The sequence below is a fragment of the Trematomus bernacchii genome, unplaced genomic scaffold (genome assembly GCF_902827165.1).
Source record: "Trematomus bernacchii unplaced genomic scaffold, fTreBer1.1, whole genome shotgun sequence".
In the NCBI taxonomy this organism is placed as follows: domain Eukaryota; kingdom Metazoa; phylum Chordata; class Actinopteri; order Perciformes; family Nototheniidae; genus Trematomus; species Trematomus bernacchii.
The window spans coordinates 1404743-1422735 of NW_022987905.1; the positions used below are offsets into that span (position 1 = coordinate 1404743).

The 17993-nt window shown below is 42.4% G+C and overlaps 1 protein-coding gene across 11 annotated transcripts in view; it reads left to right on the top strand.

The window, feature by feature from the left end:
- The first annotated feature begins 366 nt into the window (after positions 1–366).
- kirrel3b (kirre like nephrin family adhesion molecule 3b) overlaps positions 367–17993 on the top strand; it is a 162939-nt gene continuing 145312 nt past the window's right edge. For 9 of the 11 annotated variants that reach the window (XM_034114885.1, XM_034114891.1, XM_034114892.1 and 6 more), the window contains exon 1: positions 367–775. In XM_034114885.1, the coding sequence (XP_033970776.1) occupies positions 652–775 (124 nt within the window). In that variant the 5' untranslated portion in view covers positions 367–651. The remainder of the gene's footprint in view (positions 776–17993) is intronic. The other 2 variants (XM_034114884.1, XM_034114886.1) reach the window with 1 other exon arrangement.

A 17993-nucleotide genomic window follows, 5' to 3' on the forward strand; every position in this document is an offset into this window, starting at 1 on the left:
CAAGGAAAGGGTTTTAAAGGGGAGGAGGGGTGAAACTGCACTTTTTGTTTTGGTGGATGTCTGTGTTATTTGTAGCTATAGAGGCCAAGTCGCTCCTATTCTTATTCTAATTGGAACTGCACCCTCTCCCATGGCAGCTCTCGTTCCCAGAGTGAGGACCACAGTCTCCCAGCCTCACAGACAGCCACACAGCGAGAGAGAGGGGAAAGGATGGAGGGGGGGAGGGAGGAGTCTAGGAGCTCGATCCCCTGTCTGCTTTGTGAGTGGTTGAGCAAGAGAGAGATAGAGAGAGATAGAGAGCATGAGAGAGAAAGAGAAGGAGGAGGGGGGGGGGCAAGTGAGGGCTGAAGAGACTGAGAATGGATGGGCAAAGAGAAACCCGGCGAGCGAGAGAGGAAGTGAGCGTGTGTGTGTGCTGAGCAGTGAAGACACAGAAAGTCTGAAAGCGCACATCAACACGAGAGCGTGTGAGGCAGAGCCGACCCCCGGCAACTCTGAAGAGTGACACAGAGAGAAGAGGAAGAAACAGCAGAGGAAGAGAAGGACTGAAGACACACTACCAGCTCTGGTAAAAGGAGACACCACTGAGGGACTGTAGCATCCGTCCCCCCCTACTCCAGTAGCACAGAGGAGCACTGTCTCATCCTGTGCATGAGTTGGTGCCTGCCAACTTCAATTTCACACTCGCCCACTGTTTTCCGTAGGTTTTGCCCTCTCCACTCCACAGTCATGATCCCTTGGGTCCTCCTGCAGCTCCTGTGGATCTCCGGACACGGTAAGCTTTTCCACATTAAGTTGCTTATTCATCACATCTCGCGTGCTTGTGATTGCTGAGTGACTTGCTGGCTGGGAACGGTGTCTCTGAATACATCTTGCCGTGATGTCTTGCCAAACCATCTGTGTGTATTAACTGCTTTTATTTATAGCACTCTCGTTATTTCTGATGATTAAAGAGAAAGGAGGAAATTAGAGGATAAGTGGTGCTGGGTTTAAAGAGCTGCGAATAGTTGTGCCCTGCGCTTTCCTCCAGCGGTACTTTGTCGTAGCCTTCGGACGAGACAAGTTAAGTACTTCCTTTTCAGGCTTTATATTCCTGTCACACACATAGACACACACAAACAAAGCCCTCTAACCCCTAGTCCAGTTCAGTCAAGCGTTCGTTCCTGAGTCACATTGTTTTTTAACTGACAGCCCTTCCCTGTTGGGTCCGACTGCGGGGGTCTGGTCAAAAGAGACAGAAAGTGAATTGTAAAGCATCTTTAAGACGCAGTCTCACAAATATCTATAGCTTGGCAACTTCAGCCCTGTGGACAGTATCTGCTTTTTTATTCCTGGACAGTCCTGTTTGTGGACAGAATAAGGATGGATTAGTTGTTTCCCCAGCTTGCCACCAGGTGGTTGTCTTTGGAAAACAATAGAGGTTGAGATAAGTACAGGAGAACTCTACCTCTGTGGTGTGATGTACGGACGCACGCAGGGCAGAATCAGACAGTAGTTGTTTGTCAGCTCCGAGCGTCATGCTGGACCGCAGCGAGCGCCCTGGCTTACGCTCCGCAGGGTCAGGGTCAATGACACAGCAGCCCCCTCTTTTCAAAGGATGACCCCGTCCCGTTGGACTACATTCTCTGAATTCTAAGCATGTGTGTGTGTCTATTATGTGCAGTTGTTTCCCAGAGGGGTTTTTAACCTTTCGCAAGGAATAGGACAAATATCCAATGTGAGATCTCCGTTTTTTTCACAGCTCAAAGCCAGTAACACAACCACAAACAGAAACTTGGTAAACAAGAACATTTTCTATGGCCCTGATTTCAGCTGTTTCACATGTTGATTTATGTATATAACAGACACAAAAAGGAAGACAATAAACTCTACAACAATTTGCTGTGATTACACTTTACTGTTGGCTTAGAAAATAATGATGTAATGACAGACACATCTTAAACCGACTCGTGTGATGAAGCTTCTAATTCACTCTCTGCGTCTCCTGTGCTTTAACGGGTGTAGATCCCTTGCAGACGGGGTGTCAGCTGTAGTGTTGTTTCTTTTTGACTGTGTGTGACCTGGGACGGTGGCACAAGCTGTGTAGTTGACCTACAGATTGAACCGAGTCAAGGCAATAGCAGCTTTTTCTCTAGGCCTTCATTGTGGGGCAGTTATAGTACATCAGTAGATTATCTGACCTTTCCCTCTGTGGCTGATTTGTCAACTCTTTCTGGGCCATATTAACCTTTTCAATGCAGAAATACATTTTCAATTAGGTGTTTCGTATTTATTGCCATGAAGCATACTTCATACTGGTTTGGACATTTATTTGGGGATTTTATTTTACTATTAACCCCAATACAACGAGCATATCTGAAATAGTACCAGCTGGAATGAGATGATTGCTAAGACTGGAATGAGATGGGATTGCTCTGCATTACCGCACAGTTTGTTATTACCATAATATAAAATACTTATTTCCCTGCCAGGTAAACAGGGGATAACAACCAACATCCTCTCCTCATGCCTCGAGGGAGAAGAAAGTGCTTCCCTGTAGCTTACCATTGTTGTAGAAATTACGGCTCTGTTTATGTGCTGAGCCGGTGTCAGCAGAAAGCTGCGGAAAACAATATTATGTTTATGAACAGGGAGACAGAGGGGACTTGTGGCCATAGCAGTCATATACTATCCTGCGAGAGCGGGGAAGAAAGAGAGCGTGAAAATGAGAGAATGAGCAGGAGAGAAGAGTCGGTCCGTATGCAGAGGCTCTGAGCACTTTTTCCCTCTCAACTTTGAGAAATAAATGGTCCGGAACAAAACAGAGAGGCAGACTCAGGAGGGGGAAAGCTGCTGCGAGATGGTACCGACTGTGTTGTTAACGCATCTAGGGCACCTTTTTCTTTCGCTGTCACCTCTCCTGCCAGTGACAGATGACACAGCACCCGTCAGAGGGATCCGGAGACAGTCTGCAGGAACACATTCACCTTAGGCCAAACTTGTCCAGGACCTCGTCCATCTCCCCATTCCTCCTCCCATCCAATCAATGCGGTGTCCATCCACTCTCACATTCTTCACTTGGCTCCTGATTCTACTCCCACCTCGCAACAGCAGTCCCTCTCTCCTTCTGTTTTTCAGGTTTTGCACAGTGTGATTGAAAACCGTAGCCCCTGTTGGGGAAAGGGTGAGATGTGTGAGAGCATGATGCCCCGATGGGGGAGGGGCAGTTAGTCTTGTACTGAATGTGCCAGAATCTGTTAGATAAAAATCACACATTGTCATTGTAAAGTGTATGGTGCTCTGTTCCTCTGTGTCTCTCCTTTCTCTGTTTTTCTTTCTCTGAACGACTCCTGGTGAAATGTATATTCAAACTGTCTCGGGCCACTGGGTTTTTGGGCAACTTTCTCAGGGAAATTAAATATTGATGGGCTATCCTTGACTCAAGGTTTGCCCACTAGGGGCAGTGCTGCTTCACAGGAATATAATCCCAATATTTAAAAAACATCTGCCCCTTCTCCCCCCGCATCGTCGTCATTATCTCCCACCCTCTCGTATATCATGTAAGAAACCCCCAAATTCACCACCCAGCCAGACTAAGCTGTTTCTTAGTCTTGGAAAGCATGTCTTAGCACCCCAGCCCCATATTTCATTTACTGCTGTCTATTAACTGCTGACTGACGACTCTAAATCCGCTTTTCATGGGCGGAAGGCTTTGATACATATTTCTGAACCAAAGTATAATTCAATGTCTCTCCAATGTCATGTCTGGGTTTTTTATAGACGGAGAAATAATTTGTTCTCTTCTCCAAAGGGAAAGAAAAAAGAGAATGATTCAAACATAAATACACATTTTCAGCTCATTATTATGAATGGTTATTTGTAAGCGAGACACACTGCTCGAATAATGATCATAGGGACTCCTACGTAATTAATGGGTTTATTAATTGTATTACAATGCTATAACTAAGATACATTTTCCTGCATATCGTCATAAGCTTTTCTGCATGCAGTCCTATTTTAAACCCAACAACCACAACATTTAAACTAAATGTGTCTGTACTCTGGTACAATATAATTATTATTCCTGGAAAGAAACACAAACATGTCCTTGTCCTGTTCGTTTGACTTGCCTCCGTACATGACAGTTGGCTTGAGTAATGCTAACCCTGTCTAGATTATGCCATGCAAACACAGTGAGTGACAGATGACGCCATCAGTCCATGGGCCCAGTGGATGCAGTTTGTTTTCTTGTTTGTGCTGCATGTCCCATCAAGGCTAGCCAGCTTAAGTCACCTCAGCCGCTGTGACCCCTGCTCATTTCTGTGCCACGATAGATTAAACCCCTGGTAATCCCTCTGAGCCCAGGGCCCTGTTGGATATTTATGGTAATAAGTAAACATATGAATAAATAATCTAAGAGGCTGCCACTGGACAGCTGGAACTTGTACTCTAAATCCAAATGGTTGGCATTAACGTGAGACGGTATTTCCAAGAAAAATCAGTTTTGGCTAAGATTTGTATTTGGTTGGACACACACTAGCTAAATCAATATATCAATACATGTATAAACATAGAGATAGAGATGGGCATGTGTTCATTTAGGCACATTCCAAGTTTTCTGAAGTAAAAACACAGAATATAAGTATAGTGCATCCGCTGACTGCAGTTTGGATGTAAGCCTTATTTCAAGTCTGTCAGGATTCAGGTCAGCCAGGGAAGGGAATATGATTAGTTTGGAGGGTTCTTGGAAAACCAGGCAATGATCTGATCTGCTTCCTCTCATGCCGTCAGTCAGCCAGTCAACAAAATCAAGCTGTTTACTGTTGGGCTTCATTATCCATCGAGAAGACTCTCTCCCCCAACCCCAAGAGTTTTCTTTAGTACCAACCAATCAACCCCAAAGCCCCTCATCTGCTCGCTCTCTGAGACTCTTCTGCTGGATCTCATTCCTCGGGGATGAATTTATCCAGATTGGAGCACTCAGCAAAAGGGCATTATCCCGGATTACATGTCTGTTGGGCGGCAGTGTTAAGTAATTCAACCAGATGCTGTTGTGATCACTGGGTCACCTGTGAAGGCAGGGTTAGCAGCTGCACTTCTTCATTCTTTATTGTCATATTTGTATCCTTCTGACACATTCTCCTTGGGCGACAGGTAAAAGAGATGGATGCAGCTCAATGATTTTTAAAAAGTAAGAATCCCTGTAAATGTAGGGCATTGTGCGGAACTCTCTACAACCAGAGTCAGGATTTTATTTGGTGACAGATTATAGAATGGATTAATGGCTTCTAAATTGCAGTTTAATGCACATGAAACAACAAGCGAAGCAACTAGAGTCGGCTTCACGCGGCTGTGTGTGTTCAGTTGTGGGGGTGCTGTGAGTACTGTAGTTGCACTGTTTTTGTTCCTTGGAGAGGATAAAGCATCGGCACAGCAGGGCTAAAAGAAATATGTTGGTGTTTTTAGAGTTTGACTGTTTCTTTTCTCTGCTAATCCTGTCTCTACCCAGCCGAGGTTTTGATAGATAGACATTTTAACTCACTACTGGGATATGTGATTGCTTGTGCAACACGGGTGTTCTGCTAGGTGTGTTCAAACAGAGTAACAATACAATGTTTGTACCTTTCTTGTCAAAATCCCGCTTTGCAAATCTGAAACATTAATAGGACTTTTGTTCACGCTAAGAAAATGTTCACCCCAATTCCTTTTCCCTCAGTAAATGTTCACACCACAGGGATGTGTGAATTAAAAAATGTTTTACAATACAATTTTACCAGTTCCAGAAGTTATACTGTAAAGAAGGATTGATTTGATAAAGAAGGCACTCCTGAAACACAAAAGTAATCTATAAAAAAAGCTTGTTTACCGTGCATGCTGAGACCACGGAGAGTCAACATCTGTCAGGGAAACAGACTTTAGGTGATATGAGTGAAAATGTAAAATGTGTGAACAAAAGGTGAAAAAATATGAAAAAAATTAAAGTTTTGCACCTGTCATATAGTATGTATTAAGATTCAGTCAATTAAGGAAAACTATGTTTTTCTTCGGCAACAATCTAAGAAAGAATTAGCGTTATAATATTTAAAATACAAACTGTATATCTATAAGGTTGTTACTGTATGTAGGCTCTTACCTTGCTGTTTACAAAAGTGATTATGGAATTTTTACTTGATTATGCAATTTGATCTCTTTTTATCCCTGCTGAAGTTTGTATGTGCAGGAAGTTACAGATTGCATTGTAAATATGAAGAGTAATTGGATGCAAAACTATTTAATTTAATTTAAATGATGTTAGTCACACAGAATTTATTGGAAATATGCTTCAGACTCAAACTTGACATCAGGGTCGGTGCTGCTTTAAAGGCTTTATTACCTGTGAATAATACGTATTGTCACTTTAGCTGAGTAGTAGACATGTACACCCTACCTCAGTTTGAAATACAGCCACTTACATATGTTGTTACATCCACCTAAGAGGCTGATGCATGTCCAGTAATGTACATGTAACCTACGCAAAGAGCTTTTGTGACCTCCAGAATTCAGCGTGCAATTCCTGGCGGACTAATTTATATGTGAAAAACGTTCATGTGTAGATTGAACGTCCTTGCCTGAAACTTCCTTTCTTCAGGATGGTTCTATCCAAGCAGTAAATCACATGCAAACATTGCCAATGCACAGTTCTGCCAACTGTGTCATGTTATTTGTCTCGCTATTGCTTGAAACATTTGTGAGTAAACCAGCCAGCCAATGCATCGACGTGATTGTGAAAGGCTGTTAGGGTAGAACCCCGAAGATGCATGTGGTGCTTCAGCAGAGGAGGCACATGAGGAATTGGGTTGCTGATCTGATAACGACTTCCTAGTGTTTGGCGGGAAGTTTCTAGGACAGCTCAATATTACACCCGGATGAACTCACCTTTCTTTCTTCTCTCCATCTCTTCCTTCGCTTCTCAATGTCCCAACGTTCTCATGCCAAAGATTCATGACAATTGACTCATGGGGAAGGTTTTCATACCGCACATTTGACATGTATTTTGTCTGTGTGTGTTTGCATGTGAGTATGTCTGGTGTCGCTGCATTTGCTACTGTGCCACGACAATTACAGCTGCAAGCCTTGAATGGCAATATAAATGCAAATCAGCCTTTTAACTTGTACAAGCAGAATCTGGGGAGGGAGAATCTGCTCACCTGTTGATGACTGTGGATGTGTCTCTTTCTGCCATTACAACTGCTGTGCATGTTTCGGAAACAACAATGACAAAATATAGCATGTATCATACTAATATTTGTTAGCAAAGCTGTTTGTGGCAAAGCTGTTTTTGTATTACTGGACAATTGTAAAACACCATGGTGTGGAAAAGTTAAAGGGACCAGTGCTTCTTTTTTGATTCACCAAATTGTTTCTTAGCAATGCAATATGGAAGGGCTGAATAGCTTATACTTTTAAAATATGGAGAGGAAAACAGTTCTCTCTATGGTACCAGGCACCAATGGTGAGGGCCATGGCTTTTTGAAAGGCTATTTGATCTGGCACTGATACCAAACAATGTTTTATTCAGTAAAGCACATCAGAGACAATGGCAGCACAAACTTGTTCTTGATCCAAGCCAACACTTTTGATATCTGCCAAGGGGAAATGTGTACCTTTGAGAATGAAAGTGTCTAATGCTGCCACCCTCCCCCAACACTCCCATCTATAGATGTGCATGTTTTCTTTTTTCCCAGTTTTTTTCCCAAATGCCAAATGAGGCTTTGAGCCACCTGCCTGTCCCACTAAGACAATTAAAGCAATTTGGAAGAAAGGGCCATTCACTAGTGAGGCTCGCAATGTTAGCATAGGAGCCAGAAACTGCCCTGCATACCACCCCTCCCCCACAAAACACTCTTTCAGCCCCACTTATGTTGGCACTGTGCCAACTCCGTTCCCATTTGTGTATTTGTTGAGAAAATGCAGGAGCATTTGACACCAGTCTTAGAAGGTCTGTGACACGGGGTGATTGGTTTGCATGTTGATAGAAAATCCCCCTATTGGTCTCCAGACATATTCAGCGTGAGGCCTGTGGCTCTGTGTCATTATAGTTGTTTACGAGGGCTTCATCTGGCACAGCCTTCACACAGAATGACATGCATTGAGAGGCGCACACACACACACGGACACATTCAATACTCTCACTTGCATTACCAATTTGCCAGAGCACAATAACAGTTGAGAAACCCTGGGGTGTGTGAACACTGAGAGCGGGAAAGTATTGGTAGGTTCTGTACCATGTTATAAATTAAGGTTTCCATTGATCCTCAAACATTGAGATATCCTTATATGAGTAAACAGCTGTATTGATTGTAGGCCTGTGCGTCTGATGTTTCTTCAATATGGCACTGCTGGGAATCACTCTGCCCAATTTAATACGTTGTCTATTTTTACACGCAATAATAATGTGGTTGTCATAAGAAATATCAGCTAAAGGCAATCCCTAGAAATATGTCACTACTCTCTGCCACCTCTTAGTCCTTTCTTTATCAGCTGGATTCCTGAAATGAATGTGAGAAACTTGACATAGTAAACAAAAGGAATTAAAGTATAATTATAAAGGCCACTCCAATATGCACTTTGCTGATTCATAGGTTGAAGAGCTCTTGCGGCACTTTCAGATTTTTATTTTATTTTATCAAGTGCAATTTAATATTGTGGAGCTTGGCCCAGGCACTGATAAAATGCTAATGCACATTTGGGAGTTTAAATGATTTGCTATCCTTTCAAATCTGTTGGCAGGGGTTTCAATCTGGCTGGCGTCCTGGGGGAATTCACAGTGGTCATTCCTCAATCCCTGGGGGACATTAGTGCAAATCACAAAGGAGCACTGAAGTCATCTCACTTTTCCACTTTCCATTGGCCACTGCCCAATGCTAAATGGCAAAGAACTGGCTCACAAAACTGGGCAGGGCAACCCCTGTGCCTCCTTCCATATCAACCCTTTTAAACCTGATTTAATCAAATCACAATACCACATTGCAGACCCATTTGAGTCAAACTGAAGACAAACAGTTGAGGAACTAGAAGGCCTTGGGGTGAACCAAGGGCAAGGCCATCCATTACTTCCTGTGCAAGCAAGAGCACTGCAGGGACAGGGGAAATGCCTGCGGTGCAAGATGATAAACAGACTCCACATCAGAGATTGGATTAGAGTGGCATGAGAGAGAGCCCTAAAAGCCATGTGCAGTTTATTGAAGCCTTATCTGAAGCGATAATGTAACTAGAGAAAGGCCAGTGTAATGACGGATGAGTGGACAGCACCCTGCTAAAGAAATAACATCAGGCAAGATGGTGGATAGGCAGGTCCACCATGGTCAACTCATCTTCTTTAAAGAGCAGGAAGTAGGATCAGCGGATAGTTCAGATAAAATGGACTGTCAATTGCTGGCTCCCTGGTTACCTTGCAGTGTCATCATCGCAGGTGTATCAGGTTTAGAGAGGCTCAGTGCGATCTATGATTCATTTCATCACTGAAACCCACGAGGCATTTGGGGGGGAAACGGTAGCAGTGTTATTGCTGCGATTTTGTTGAAAGCACTGATCTCTGCAGTGGCTCGATTTGTGATATGAAATCTATATGTGACCATGCAATGTCTTCATATATAACAGTGTTGTCCTAAGGGGAATGTGGTGTGCGATGGTCAGTACTGATGCACAGAAAATAGAGACGGAAATGGAATGTTAATCTGAAGGATTGTTGGGGGGAAGCAAAGTAAGTAAAGGTCTTGTTTTTTATTTTTGTAAGTATAGAGGATTATATCCTTGCAGAAAGTCAACGTTATCTTATAGTAGACGGATGATGGTAATGACAACACAATGCCTTCCAAGGTAAACAAATGTATCTAGCACTTGGGGAAGAAAGTGAGGGGAGAAGAAAGAACAAGAAAGAATGAAAGAAATCTCAAAAGGAAGAGCATTCTTGTCACAAATTAAAACATATCTGCTTCATGCAGCCCTAATCCTTAATACCAGTGTATTTGTTGTCGGAGTAGAGTATTTGTGCTTATATGCAAACAAGCACAATTGTGATAATTCCTTGCTTTCGTTGTATGCTAATTTTATTACTGCACATTGGGTGCCTATCTTACTCTAAACAGCTTTGGTTGAAACTACTTGTCAATGTTTTTTTAAAGGATGCCACGCTGTTTGTTAGTGGAGGACTGTTACAGTAACAACAGCTTTCTTTTATTATTTAAATAATAATACCCTTGTGTGACTTTTAGCTTATGTTTCTCTGATCTGACTGGGAAAAGTCAATGCCTCTGTCCCAATGCAGGGTGACACGGCACAGCAGGACATTACAAATGCAGAAGGGCATCTGAAGATGATTGTGACAGCACACAGAGGGATGTTCAGGGGTGTCACCAATCCCCCCCATCACCTCCAGTGCATGGACCTTAAACTTTCCCTGAGGTTATGAGCTTGCATTATTAACAAGGCTTTCAATTTAAAAAAAAAAGGCTATTTGCTCAGACCTATTGCAGAAACTCCGGCACAGCTTCATTTGAAAGATGGAGAAACTATCTCTCATAAATGTATGTTGGATCTCCTGTAGCCTAAAGAGTCTCCTCCAGATCAGAGTGGTACGCTCCACACTGAGTGTTAATGGCTTGGGGTCTTCTGTCAGTCCTCCTCTGCAAGCTCTCTGTAAATGCTTCAGGCTTTGATATCCCTCTTTTGTTTTCGCTTTGAGATGTTTACAAAGAGTTTAATGATTTATAAAACACCGTATAGGATGTGGACCTAATATAGGGAGTTAGAAAACTGCAAAAACTGTCCATGCTAATTTCTAAATTAGGAAAAAGGCAGCAATAAGTAATTTGTTAAAACCTTTTAGATTGATTTTTTCAAATACAGAAATATTGATGTGACTCCTCTTCGGCAAGGTGAAGGACAGTCCTTAGAAGAGAGTCTTCTGTGGGTCTGGGGATTGCTATTGTTGTTGTTTACTCCAAAGTGGATATCTTTTAGCGTCCCCCTCAGCTCTGATTTTTTGATCATCACCTCCATATTGGATCTAAAATTGAAAATGAACAGCTCTGCAATACAAGTGACTTTCAGAGTGCTGTGACTCTTTGAAGGCTGCCAAACAAGTGTCTTTCATCTTAAAAACCAGCAGTCGCCTTGTACAAAAGGGGAACAGGACAAAATAAGAGCGAACGGTCTCCAGGGCTCGGAAAGGAAAAAAAGTGAAGATTGTGAGGTCTCTTTGTTATCGCATTTCCACTTAGGCCTCCTGTGAGGGAGAAGGACATGTACTTCATACAGAATTGATAAGTATGCATCCGTCGTACATCGCAAACCTGAAAAGAAAAATAGCAAACCAAGCAGACTATTTGCTTTAGGAAAAGTCATGTTAATTCCCTCCATCTATAATGAGGAGACAATGAATGGCATGCATGAATGGGCCTCAAAAGGCGATGCAGAATGAGACATGCTGATGCTATTCATCTCGGCCTCTAATTTGATTAATCTCCTTTTTTCGCCATGAGCCATTATAGCCTTCCTTTGTGGCATCACACAAGTGGTTATCACTTTTTGAATATTTGTGTATTATGTGGCGGCTAAAGCATGACATGCATCAGGTTTAATTGAACAACAAATATCCTGACCGTGTGCATGTATCGGGAATGAAAAGGAGACAATTGAATGGGTAATTTGTGTTGCAGAACAGGCAACAATGGAAAAAACAGGCTCATACTCAAACAGAATATGTTATCCTCAATTTAATGATGAAACAGGGGCAGTGGTGTTCCCCCACTGAGACATGAACCAGATTTCAACCCAGAGCTCCCTGGAGTTGAGGGCCGGCATCTCTCTGACAGGACATATGGTCCCAGAGCGTGGCCACCAGGGGGTCTATGTCGCCACCTTAATTGTAATGCCTCCCTCTTCCTCCCTGTTAAAAAAAATCTAGGGCAGCTTTCCATAAAAGGAGAAGGGGAAGGGGGGAGCCTCGATTTGCCGGGCCGTGTCGGCATGCCATATCATTTAGGCTGACAGCTCTAATAAATTACAGCAACAGATTGCTGTGAACAAACAAAGCTTAATGGAAATAAAGTGAGAATTATCTGCCAAGAAATAAAAGGAAAAAAAAAGAATTAGATTAGTGCGGAGAGGGTGGATGAAAGGATGTCAGGCCCGCATAACACAAGCATTAAATGGGCAAATTGCCACTTTGAGAGATAGGAAATGTTTCTTTCTCATCATTGCTTCTGTTGAAAATGGAGAATAATGAGAGAATATTTGAGCCGCCCTAACATGTCCCTTATCCGTGTCCTCAAAATCTTTCCCCTCCTTTGCGTTTCTCCTGCTTCTCTACTTGTTTTGCCTTTCGAAAAAAAAAGAAGCCTGCAGATTGTTCTGCTCTCAGGGACCGTTGCTCCATCAATGCAGGCAGGCCAGTGAGGGCCTGGAAGCCAATGTTGTTAAAATGCTTAGGCATGTGGAAGAAGACGACAAGAGATGGTAGTAGGGTGAAATGGTATGTCAGGGGAAGCGTTTGTCAGCTGCTATCAGTATGATTGCTGTCCATCTCAGAGACCTCGGGAAGAAAAGCAGGTCAGGGGGGCTCCAGATGGACCACTCTAACTTTGTCTGTTTTTTTGGGAAAGAAAAAATAAGAAATAGAAATAAATGCAACCAACCAAACTGTAAAATGCAAAAGAGCCACTAAATGTGCAACAACCCCATTAGCAGATGAAATGCCAGGTGCACAGTGAGTGATGTTGAACTTCATTTGAGAGAATGAAAGCTCTCAGCTTCGCAAAGTGAAAACACTGCTTCTGAGAAAAGACAGGAATCCGAGTCTGACTCATATCTCTTCAAGAAAGTACAGGTACAACTAATCGAAGCACTCTAGGGTGAGTTTAATAACTTGGCACAATGGGGAGGAAAGTTCAATCACAGAAGTTTTACTTTATCTTTTGCACATTGTATCTACCTCATGTCATTCATTCCCTGATGTTAGATTGCATTTGTGAATAAAAGAAAAGGTCTTTAATTCACTCTCATTTATTGTTTTATAAAAATGCTTTAACAATCACATTTTGGATCTTTAATTAAGATTTATTTTTTATAAAATCCCTCCTATCTGGCCTTTTAAAAAATGGCTTTCTGTTCAAGTTTTATCAGGTCCCCAAAGAAAAGACATTGAGGTCGGCCATTTCTCCTTTCAAGAAAAATAAAAATATTTTCTAGGTCTCAGATTAAGTGGAGTTGTTGAAGATGCCACTGGGGTGCTGTTGTGTTTCCGAATTAAATTGTGAAGCATCAGAGCCCTGCGGGGAGGTCCTTATCCACCGGAGGAAGTTTTCTCTGCCCACTTTGTTAGCCAGAATGTGTTGGACCTGAGCCAAGGTTAGTCAGCACCACGGACGTAGAATCCCATTGCTTTTATAATGAGCTTTGAAAAGAACTCAAGAGGTCAGACACCACGAGACTCTGATGAAAACTAATTGAGAATGTCACTCAATAACAGTAAACCAATAAGCAGAACGGCTTCCTCTTTATGCATGGGGACTGTTTGAGTAAGCACTTAGTGGAACGAGGAAGGTGTCTAGGGGAGAAGGGTGTGAGGCATAATATGTGTGCCTGGGGGACATTCTGCTTTTTAACCACATTTTGTCTATTTATGTCTTCGCATAATCTTGTGTTCTTGTGTGTCCCTGCATGTACCTGTTTGCGTCTTCGCTCTCTCTCTGTGTGGCAGTGTTTGTGCACTTAGTCCGTGTGCGCATGCATGTGTGTGAGTGTGATGAGACCACAGAGAGCCGTCAAACAGAGAGCAGTGCATTTTCGAAAGGTGCCACAATTAGTTTGTCACAGAGAGCGTAAACTTGAGGAGAAAGGCACTGCGGAGAGAGAGAGTCTTTCCCCAGGCACCCAGAGTCTGTCAGACTGATTAAGTCACACGGCTGGAGTGAGAGTTGGGAAACGGAACCAGAGCATGCTAAGGGAGCATGGCATGACATTGAAGAAATAATACATGTTAGTATGAACATGACTGCATGTCGTATGAGTACTTTCTTATACCTGACCCCAGAGACTCACACCGGGACACTGCACACCAGCCTGCTTCCCATCATCCCACCCCACAGCTTCCTTGCCCTCCAGCGACATAAAGCAGGTCAGGAGCATCTTAAAGTTCACCAAATGCGACATGACAGGATGACTCTAACATATGCCTGTGTGACAGAGAAGCAAGTAGATGAATGATGGCAGGGCACTGTGTTTTAAGCGAGAAAAATGCAGTATAACTAAGACTGACTATATTTCTCTGCCATACTTTACTTCGGCCTTCTTTCTTTTTCTCAGATATACAAAATGGCTCAAAAGCTTTATCTTGAGTATGTTTAAATCTATACTTCGTGAAATACAAAAACAGACAAAACACTATAGCACACTTGGAAGTTCCGTCTCTGCCGCGCTGTGTGTCAGAAATGCCAAAGACCCTGGAGCCCTCTGGAAAGAATGGCAGACTATCATGCCATGCAGCCTTATCATCCACCAGACTAAAAGATAAACTTGTGTTCTTTGTTCAGGGGACCCTGGTGTCTCTGAGATGCCCTACTTGGTCTATTTCTTTCAATCTGTCTCTCTCTGCCACAATAAGGAGCGCAGCAGACGCGTTGGTATATAGCGGAAGGGCAGCATCATTAACAACACTGAAGGCTACCCACATAGAAAAACTTTTGGCATAAAGTGCAAATGAGACAAGAGATGGAGAATCACTTCTGGTTATGCCCACAGTAAAACCAGGTACACGGTCGATGCTGCTCACTAGCTGGAAATGTAAAAAAGGGCTGCCATCTCTACTTTTGTCCTCCCACGATTGGCCACCCCCACACTGAAATTAACATCACTCGTCCTCCCCTTCACATTCTCTATGGTCCCACTGCTATGCCAAAGCACAATCTATAGCACCTCTAGCACCAAATGCTAATTGCTTAGTATTCAGAGAGAGAAAAGAGCCCCCTGAATTAAGAGTCATTTAGCGAGACACTGAGTTCAGCACAGCACTGCAATGCCTACGAGCTAATTTCTCTGCTGTCTCGCATAGAGCTCTAAAAGTGTAGCGCTGAGGGAAAACCTGCTCTCTGCATATTATAATGCAAATTCCAACCTGTGCTTTGCTTCGCGAGTAGTTGAGATGGCAGAATACAACAGCACAATTAATAGGTTCAAAGTAATTTGTCAAACAAGAAACAAGAAAACTACCTTTGTGAGAAAACGTGTCTGTGTTCAGGGCCCAGAATCAATGTGTACTAAACAGTGCTTTGGTCTTTGCAAAGATTTTAATTTGTCAGACAAGAACTTGATTCAGCTGTGTTGCTTTCAAAGGGAGTTGGAATAAATACATTTCCCAGTATTGAGAAGCCCCACAGGAAGTTATTTCCCCCCCTTGTACTGGTGCAAACAATGGGGGCAGTGTGCGCCTTTGATCAAGGGCATGTCTACGTTGATGACAATGAGAAAACTGCAGGCTGTCCCAAGAGTGTTGTAACCCTACCTTCAAAGTACACTTGTTTTTCCTTCACAACATCCTCTTTTTTCCTGCTGCTTCCTTCACCGTGTTGACTGAGTCTTTTATTTGTCTAGATCAGTCAGCAACACCAACAAAGCATCCCAGAACTGAGAAAGCTTATTAAACAGTTTGAGGACAATTTGGTCAAACACACAATTCCAAAAAAACAACAACTGCTGAACAAATACAGTATTTACTATTCAACAGATCACACTATAACATGATTACTTTGATGTGTTTTTTCTAAGTCTAATGTCATTTAGATTTTTCACAGTGAGTGTATGCGGGAATCTGTTTTGGTTGAATTATGATCAGTGCGAGAGGCAGTTCCTCATTTTGGTCTATATCACATTTTTCTTAGGGCCATGTGCTGACACTTCATTGTGACCTCTGTCTCCGCAAGACAGGCATAAAGAGCAATCCTTTGTGACTGGGAGCGACCCCCGTGCTGCGACTGGGTCAAGGTCTCGGCCAGTGACACCAGCTGGGTCCCTCTGCCACTTGCAATACACGCTAGGAAAGCATCATACAACTGTGTGGGGGTCATAGTACCAAATCAAGACCACTGTCAGAGAGACCAAAAAAAAAAGACAGCTGTGATGGTATTATGTAGTTCTCTGTGTGACTATCTATCTATCTATAGGACTTTGTATTTCATTTGAAATAACCTCCAACTAATACAAGCCCTATCTTTTGAATTAGGTGGTTAATGTGTCTTGGTGTTTTACAATTAAACTTAGAGTTTTTGTTGCATATAGAGGCTTGATTTGGATCCTTTCCAATGCGCCTTCCCTAAATAAGGCTTTAATTAAGACTCCCATTAGGTTTTAAGAGCTTCCCAATTAGTAGATCATCAAACATATATAGAGGCGTAGGTATCTGGACATTAAGCCTTCACCAATGGAGGCACACATCTTTCACAGTTGTTTATTTCACTGCAGGATCTTAACAGGAAATTGACAGACAAATATTTAACTCATTTTACACTTACAGTACCCAAAGACAAAGAGATGTAAGGGACTGGTCTTTAAAAGCATGAATGTGTTTACTACACAATGAATCCAATCTCCCAGCCTGCAGATGGTGAAATATTAATGACAACACACAATACCATAGCACTAGATAGTACAAACAACAGACTGATGCAAATGTTTGTTTATTTGTTGGGCCTGAATGTGCTTCACATACAATATTTGATGGAAATGTGCCTGTTGGATTATGCAGTCCACTATCTTTCAGCGTTGCGATGTTGGCCTAAGGTTGCAGAAAACTCTCCAAGGACACAGTATTTTGCAAGTAGTTGTTGAGGTGCAGTGTGTTGCTGTGGACAAAGAGACGGAACAATTTAATGAATAATACAGCGGGCAAACAGCACATTATTATTATTTTGTCTTTCCAATGAAACAATACGTCTAAATTCACTTACAGTATGGCAGTCATTTCCATATTGCAATTTCTAGATATTTAAAATAAAAAAACTATAGTGTTACTGGACACTGTAGCATGCAAAAACAAAAGGATCTGAAAAACTTGCATTGAATATGTACCTTTTAAGTCTCACTGTCAGCTGGTCAATAAAACAATAAAACACAGCAGTGTAATGAAAGGAATATGCCCACTGAGCCAGACAGAGCCACAGAGCCAGCTCGGCTCTTTAATCCCGGCACCCTTTTTTCTTACGCTTCTCCTTGCAGAGTGCTCTGAACCTGCTGCGAAATTGAATTGTCCACCCCTGTGTGTATGTGAACCAGCCAAGCACTTCATTGTCAGAGTACTCAATTAGCTCCCAAGGCGGAAGCCAAAATGTTTTCCAACAGCAAATGTATTCTTCGCAGGGCAGACTTTCATTAGCATAATGCTTCTATTCCTATAGCATAGAGTAAGAGTGCCTTCCCAAGGTTGGAAATAAAACCGGCAAAAACAGCCTGAAGCTTTTATATCAGTGTCCCTCCTTTCCATATTGTATCGTTCTTGGGGTAATGTAGCCTCGAGTGGAGAGAATAGTTTAAAATATCTCATTATCATTAGTAAATACCATTCTTAGTGTGTAGCACCTAGCATATACCTTCTGTAAGGCCCTGCACTGATTCCTTTTCTTATCAGCTGAATTCTCATGACGTGGAGCGCACTCCTAAGAGTCTTGTATAAGTTAAGAAAACAGATGTTGAAATGAACTTGTCCTATTTTCTCACTGGGGAAAGCTGAGCATACAGAATATAGGTCCTACAATAAATTATGAGGACAAAAAGGAGCCCAGCTTTTAAGACCTTATAATGCTTACTGAAAGTTTGCAGTAAAATGAATCATGTTGTTTACCGAGTGTGCTGACATTGAAACAGTTGGCTGAAGCATTACAAATAATCTGCACTGACAAGTAGCTAAACAGTTCTCTCCAAAGTGACATTGAAGTTAAACAATGATAAAAACTTTTATTTTCCAGCTGAATTGCTGAAAGGAG